General features: G+C 40.4%; 1 protein-coding gene across 2 annotated transcripts; it reads left to right on the top strand.

Annotated features, from left to right (window-relative positions):
* Window positions 1–2,592: 2,592 nt before the first annotated feature.
* Window positions 2,593–6,211, top strand: LOC114143991 (uncharacterized). 2 transcript variants are annotated; one of them, XM_028016405.1, is made up of 9 exons: window positions 2,593–2,909; window positions 3,108–3,422; window positions 3,503–3,736; window positions 3,808–3,906; window positions 4,088–4,306; window positions 4,447–4,779; window positions 5,096–5,444; window positions 5,534–5,594; window positions 5,759–6,211. In XM_028016405.1, exons 1-9 carry the CDS (start codon window positions 2,852–2,854, stop codon window positions 5,945–5,947), a joined length of 1,857 nt encoding a protein of 618 aa, XP_027872206.1. In that variant the 5' UTR covers window positions 2,593–2,851; the 3' UTR covers window positions 5,948–6,211. The 2 variants fall into 2 exon arrangements, with proteins under 2 accessions (XP_027872206.1, XP_027872207.1); XM_028016406.1 differs by having other exon boundaries at window positions 2,601–2,909; window positions 5,537–5,594.
* Window positions 6,212–7,443: the final 1,232 nt, after the last annotated feature.

The raw sequence follows: 7,443 nt of genomic DNA on the forward strand, positions 1-7,443 counted from the left end.
ATTTCACGTTATTAAAAATACACTAAACCAATGCCAATCTCCTGTTGTTTGGCTCAGACCAGATCTGAAGCATGCCTGTGTCAGTTTATGAGTCAAATATACAAGTCTTGTTATTACCTGTTAGCCAGCATGTGATGGCAGAAAGTCAGAAATTCTCTCCTGTGTTGAGACTTGTGACCTGGCTTTGCTCCCCTTTTCATCAGACTTCATTATCATCCACAATATAACTGTAATGAAGGCTTTAAAAGTTCAACACAAGCGCTGAACAAGATGCAGCTTGAAGGGCTGAATGTACGTGGGATCGACGTCAAGCTGCAGCAGCTATAAAAACTGATGTTGCTTCAGCTTTGTTTAGGGATGTTAGGAGGGACTACCATATGGCTTGTTTATTTTAAGCTGTCAGTTTAACATCAGCTACAACTGCAAACAGATATTTTCAGCTCTGCCAACAAGATTTCTATCAGGCTGAAATCAGAGTTTTGTGAAGCCCACTACAAAACACTCATTTGTGTTCTATAGCCACTTTGTAGATCATTAGCATGCTAGGCTCATGATCCATAAGTGCTCAATTTTTAACTTGTTTCTTTTCTTTCGGTCATGTCTTTCCTCATGATGACATCAGTTGTGTGAACTACACCAAGACCTCCTGCAGTAAAACATCTCCACAACATGATGCTGTCACCGCTGATCAAAGTACTCTATCAGCTTTAGCCACTTCTTCAATAGATCTTGTGTTTGTGTTTTGTGGTTGATCCGCACAATTTGCACCAAGCATGGGAATCTCACGGATGCTGTATATTCATCAAAGTAATTGTTTGAAGAGATAAACATGTCAAGTTGGAGATTCAATGAAGCATCCACCAGTCTTAAGGGAGATGTGCCTCCTGTCAGAACCTTGCAAAGCCGTGACATCCTCATCTGGGCTTTCCCAAATTTCTTAAAAGCATGGTAATTTTAGTTCATGTAAAAGTCCAAATTTGAAGAAAGTAATACAATTTTACAAAGTTCTAATCATTTTGACATATAGACAAATAAATGTTTTGCTATATTTGATTTACTTAATGCCAGATCAATCAGTTTACTTGCCTGTTTAAATATTATGTCTGGTCATGTCCTACATCCCTGTGTAATCATGGTTTGAGTGAATGAGAAGTTGGAATAGCTTTGTAATAGAACATTGTTTAATGCTAATATATTAAGGTATTAATTAATGGCACTGACCATTTGTTTACATTCAACGACAGCAATTTACTTACTTCACAACTTATAGGTTATAATAAATACCACCACTATGATTCACTGTTTTAAACTGTTATTAATTTGTTGTGACCTTTACTTATCTGTTAACTTCTAACCTATTCATATTGGTCAGGTGAAATGCAATGACAATATGAATAGTTTCTATTGATGAAATAAAACAGACACGTTACCAATCAGTTGTCATACTTGAGTCAATAAGAGACCAAAATACAAACAGATGAAACCAAGACAGGAAGAGGTTGAATGTAATTGCTGATGTTATGGATGATATGCAAAAGATTTTGATTAAAAGTAAGTTATGCTGCCCTCTGGAGGTCAAACTGTGTTTAGCCAGTCCTTCCTACTAGTACTGGCTAAAGACATTTATCCAGTCCTACCCTACAAACAGGTGCAGCCAATGAGTAAATGGATGGATTAATAAATGCATGTCTTGTATTGACAGCTGATCTTTATCCAACTTATTTAGTGTCTACTGTCAGAGAATTCTACTGTCCATCTTCCATTTTCTCCATCTTCTGGATGTTCATCAAAGTTACTTTTGCTTTCACTAAACTTGTTTTATGCCTTTCTTTGGAAAACATCTTGTTGCTTGTGTCAAGCATGAGTGCAAGAAAAAAGATAACTTGTAATTTATAGTCTTCTGTGGTCAATTACAATGATTTGCATTGCTTTCTTCAAATTTAGTCCTCAGTAACTCCATGTAATTTGTGAATTATTTAAAGTAAAAACTTTTTCAGCATGTCAACTTCAAATTGAAAATGTTAGGTGTTTTGCAACAGGTTTACATCACTCAAAGTTTTAAGCATTTGTAATATTTCTACTGAATGTCACAATAAAAGCCTCACAATAAACACTCTCCTGTTGGAATCGAACCATCTTTGTTTAGATCTTCTGTATGTGTTGAGCCAGCTGATCAGTTTCTTTATGTCTTCGTTCCTGTTGATCAATTGAAACACTAAGTGCTTTGCTTCCCGTTTTTATTGACGCTCATGATCTTCACTCATCATGTCATTCACTTGCTGTGCCGCCTCATCATCATGTGTTTCACCTGATCTTCCACTCATGAAAGCTCTTGATCTTTCACTGTTTACTGTGAATTCCTGGTAATATAAGTCACATAACCTGCATCATGTCTGCTTTTCTATTTCCTCTGCATCTTCTCCAAAAAAATGTTTGGTGTCAATTTCCTGTTTCTGCGATTCTATAGCTACTGTCTGTTAGTTTTTCTGATTATGTTAATATGTAGCCTTGTGTCTTTGTGTTCTATTTAAAACAGGAGAAAGTCAAAAAAACATGAATTTTTAACAATGTATACATTTTATAGCACATTATCCTAAATCAGTAGCAGAAGTAGTGATGCAGTGTCTGAGGTTTTTCACTAGAGGTCTCCTCTTTCTGAAAGGAAAATGATAAAGTAGGAAGTGACTTTCAAGTTTCTCAGACAGATTCACATGAAGCAGCTTTCACTAGACTGCTGTTGAGCTGAACTGTTCTTCCTTCGACTATTTTAATAACCTTTCATTAAACTGCAGCTGGAATAAGGCATATAAATCAATTCTAGCATTATTTTTAATAGCAGTATTCAACAACAATGATGTTTTTATCAGCAGCTGGATGTGTGTGGATGGTTTATATTCTCTGCATCTCAGGTACGTTGAACTGCTTTAGCTGTTTTAATTGAATTTTGTATGTTTGTTTGATAAAACATAGATTTGACTTGATGAACCTTTATTCAGTATTTAGAAATATGGTCACAATCCATAACAGTGTGACGAATGTGTAACCTTATAGACAATTACACCAAAAACAGAAAAATCAAATTTTAGTTGATCTAATCTTTGTTTCAGGTGTTGAAGGAAAACCAAACAGCATCTTTGCTTTGAAAGGATCATCAGTGAATCTGAGCTGCTCAGCTCCACATTCAGCTGCAAACATCAAATGGTACATTGTGAGCAAGAGTAATGCAGAATATGTTTATCATGATGTGTCTGCATATAGGCATCATGAAGAATTCAGTTTATCAGAGGATAATTTCACTCTGACAATCAGAGATCTGACAGAGGACAAGACAAAAAGTTACTGCTGTAGTGAAACTATTCCTAAAGAGAGACCAGATGAAACTGACAGCTGTCAGCAGAACAGCATTCAGCTCCAGGTTATAGGTATGTTTTTTGTTAAATACGTTTCAGTTATTAAACAATATTATTAAAGTGATGCTTGTTTTTTATTAACAATATCTCAGACCTCCAGGTAAAGGTGTTTCCTGCCTCAGAGGGACAGAAAGTGAGTCTGATGTGCTCAAGCAGCTGTTCTCTGACTGAAAGCCCTGCAGCCTTCATCTGGTACCAGAACGGAGAGTTCCTCTATGAGGACTGGTCCCCCTGGTACCAAGAGCTGGTCAGCAGTGATCAGGCAGTCAGATACTCCTGTGCTATCATAGGCTACGAGGATCTCAGAGCTCCTGACGTCTCAGTGGGTCAGTGACCGTGATTAGCTTATTTTCCGTCTCTTCTGGTGAGACACTTCCTGATCTCTGGTTCTGTTCAGATTCTGTCTCAGGGAGCTGCTTCAGTGTGACCTACGCTGAAGGCACAATGTGTTCCTACAAATCACAGAAACGGTCCTGCTCCATCACATTTCCTACAGGTGATGGCACAATCACCTGCTGGTTTTACATCGGCTCTAATTTTTCTACAGCAACTATAGAAATATTCATACTTTATCAACCTGTTCACACTATCTACTTACAATATTCTTTATAATTCAATAATTTGTCTCATCAACATAAAAAGTAAATATCCAAAACATGTTCATTATGTCCCAACAGAAGTTCGTGTTGAAAGGACAAAATTTGACGAAGAACATATCAAGATGACGTGTAACTCCAACTGTTCTCTGACTGACAACAAAAGTTCATTTCAGTTGTATAAAAACACAGAAACTGGTGAACAGAAAGTTGTTGAAAACTCTCTAGTTACCATCTCATCAACAGAGAGCTTCTTCTGCACTGTGAAGGATCATCATGATCTGCTTTCTAAGGAAGTTTGTGAGTATGAACTATTCTGTAGTATTAATATACTGATTAATAGAGAGAGAATTGTATTATTTTTCAACATTTGTTTATTCAGAAACATACTATATTGTAATTTGAACAATTATTTTAATTTATCATTCTCTCGTATTCAGGTGTTGATGGTAGCAACTGCTGGAGTGTGAAATATGACAGCAGGAGAATCTGTGGCCTGAAAGGTTCATCAGTGAACATCTCCAGCAAATACTCACATCCTGAACAGCAACAGCCACTGACTAAACGCTGGTATAAAATGAAGATAAATACAAAGCTGGAGGAAGAGGTGATGGAGAATAAAACTGATGTGAATTATCAGGATGACACGAGGAACCAACACATCCTCAGATTAAACAACCTGGATGAGAAAAACTCAGGAGAATACAAGTTCAGAATCAAAACAGACATCAGAAAATCATATCATTTTGCTGGAGTTACTCTGATTGTAACAGGTAAATATGATGAATTTTTATATGTAATGGTTTCCCATCTAAATGTGTTACTCTTATATTCTATTCTGAAAATGTTCATGTTACAAAATTTAAAGTCTGAGTCTGGAATTTGTATGTCTAGGTAAACATAAAGTTTGTACATTTAATTAACATTTCATATCTTAAATATTACAATAAGACACCCATCCTGTAGCTGGAGGTAATTTCTAATAAAATGACTAAACTACAATTTAGTTACATCTCCTGAGCCTATTCTCATACAACCACTGACTAAATGTTACTCTTCTGTTCACTGATTAGTCCAACTGTCTTTCAGGTCTCCTAGTGGATGTGCGACCTGCTGCAAAGGTCACTGAGGGTCAGAGAGTCACATTGACCTGCAGCACCAGCTGTCCTCTCAGTGAAAACACAAACTACATTTGGTACTTGAACAGTCGGCCTCTGAGTCTGACTAAAATACCAAACAACCGTCTGATTATAGATGCAGTTAGCAGACAGGATGAAGGAAACTACTCCTGTTCTGTTGAAACGCTAAACTCACCTGGAAAGACTCTGACTGTACAACAGTCAACAACAACCTCTTCAGCAACAACAGTAAACTGGATACTAGCAGCTGCAGGACTGTTTCTTTTGGTCCTGGTACCTTTGACTGTTTTCTTGTATAGGTGATTATCACAGCCGTTACTAATAATTAACATGTTATACTCACTATAAGCTCCATCTTCACTGTTTATGTTTTATCAATTTCACCAAGCAGGAAATTCAAGCCCTCTCATCAGTCTTCTAAAAGTGAACCTGTCAACAATATGGATGAGGTAAACCTGTTTTTTCTGCTTCTTTCCTTATCCACATATCACCCTGTTGACATAAAGATGTTAATTTTCACTTGGAAGTGTTACCAGACTCTATACCTTTATGTCATTTTAAGAATGACTATTTGCTCACTTGAATTAAAAATGTAATATTTATTTTTCATTAGATACATACTGGTGATATGTATGAAGAGCTTGCAGCTCAACCAGCAGAACAGGAGCTTCATTACAGCCAGATAGCTTTGGAGAAAATGAACCCCATTTACTCCAGCGTCCAGAAGCATCCAGAGCAAGAGCATGTCGCCTATTCTGTGGTCAGAACAAGAACAAGCACAAATTCAGATTCAAGCAGATAGAACCAACAGCTGTGAGTCTAACCATGTGTTGTGTTGTTTTTATACTTTCAAGACAAAGTTTAATAGTGGTTAAAAGGACAGTTTTATTAATAAACAAACAAAAACTATATTGCTAGTACCTGCAACCTGATGTTAACTTCAGGCATTACTATAAAGGTTCGTTTCTGTAGTCAATCAACCAATCAATCAAATTATATCTCACATTTCAGCAACAAGGCATTTCAAAGTGCTTTACATCATAACAACACAAAGTCATGCAACATAGAGTCATCCATCCATCCATCCATCTTCTTCCGCTTATCCGAGGTCGGGTCGCGGGGGTAGCAGCTTCAGAAGGGAGGCCCAGACTTCCCTCTCCCCGGCCACTTCTTCCAGCTCTTCCGGGGGAATCCCGAGGCGTTCCCAGGCCAGCCGAGAGACATAGTCTCTCCAGCGTGTCCTGGGTCTTCCCCGGGGCCTCCTCCCGGTGGGACGTGCCCGGAACACCTCACCAGGGAGGCGTCCAGGAGGCATCCTGACCAGATGCCCAAGTCACCTCAACTGGTTCCTCTCGATGTGAAGGAGCAGCGGCTCTACTCTGAGTCCCTCCCGGATGACTGAGCTTCTCACCCTATCTCTAAGGGAGAGCCCAGCCACCCTACGGAGAAAACCCATTTCGGCCGCTTGTATCCGCGATCTCGTTCTTTCGGTCATGACCCAAAGCTCATGACCATAGATGAGGGTGGGAACGTAGATCGACCGGTAAATCGAGAGCTTCGCTTTTTGGCTCAGCTCTTTCTTCACCACGACGGACCGGTACAGCGCCCGCTTGACAGTAGACGCTGCGCCAATCCGCCTGTCGATCTCCCGCTCCCTTCTTCCCCCATTCGTGAACAAGATCCCGAGATACTTAAACTCCTCCACTTGGGGCAGGACACCCCCCCTGACCCGGAGAAGGCACTCTACCCTTTTCCGGCTCAAGACCATGGCCTCGGATTTGGAGGCACTGATCCCCATCCCGGCCGCTTCACACTCGGCTGCGAACCGCTCCAGCGAGAGCTGCAGATCACGATCTGATGAAGCCAAAAGGACCACATCGTCTGCAAAAAGCAGAGATGAGATCCTAAGGCCACCAAATCGGATCCCCTCAACACCTTGGCTGCGCCTAGAAATTCTGTCCATAAAAGTGATGAACAGAATCGGTGACAGAGGGCAGCCCTGGCGGAGTCCAACTCTCACCGGAAACGAGCCCGACTTACTGCCGGCAATGCGGACCAGACTCTGACACTGGTCATACAGGGACCTGACAGCCCGTATCAAACTCCTCCCACGCCCGAGTTTTTGCCTCAGCAACCGCCCGAGCCGCATGCCGCTTCGCCCGCCGGTACCCATCAGCTGCTTCCGGAGTCCCACAGGCCAAAAAGGCCCGATAGGACTCCTTCTTCAGCCTGACGGCATCCCTCACCAAAGGTGTCCACCAACGGGTTCGTGGGTTGCCGCCGCGACAGGCACCGACA

The sequence above is a fragment of the Xiphophorus couchianus genome, chromosome 5 (genome assembly GCF_001444195.1).
Source record: "Xiphophorus couchianus chromosome 5, X_couchianus-1.0, whole genome shotgun sequence".
NCBI lineage: Eukaryota > Metazoa > Chordata > Actinopteri > Cyprinodontiformes > Poeciliidae > Xiphophorus > Xiphophorus couchianus.

Excerpts from the sequence above, each read along its gene's own strand:
- LOC114143991 (XM_028016405.1), top strand. The coding sequence starts at position 2,852 with ATGATGTTTTTATCAGCAGCTGGATGTGTGTGGATGGTTTATATTCTC. Across the intron at positions 3,737-3,807 it reads AGCTCCTGACGTCTCAGTGG|ATTCTGTCTCAGGGAGCTGC; the intron begins GTCAGTGACCGT and ends GGTTCTGTTCAG. Across the intron at positions 5,445-5,533 it reads TTGACTGTTTTCTTGTATAG|CAGGAAATTCAAGCCCTCTC; the intron begins GTGATTATCACA and ends AATTTCACCAAG.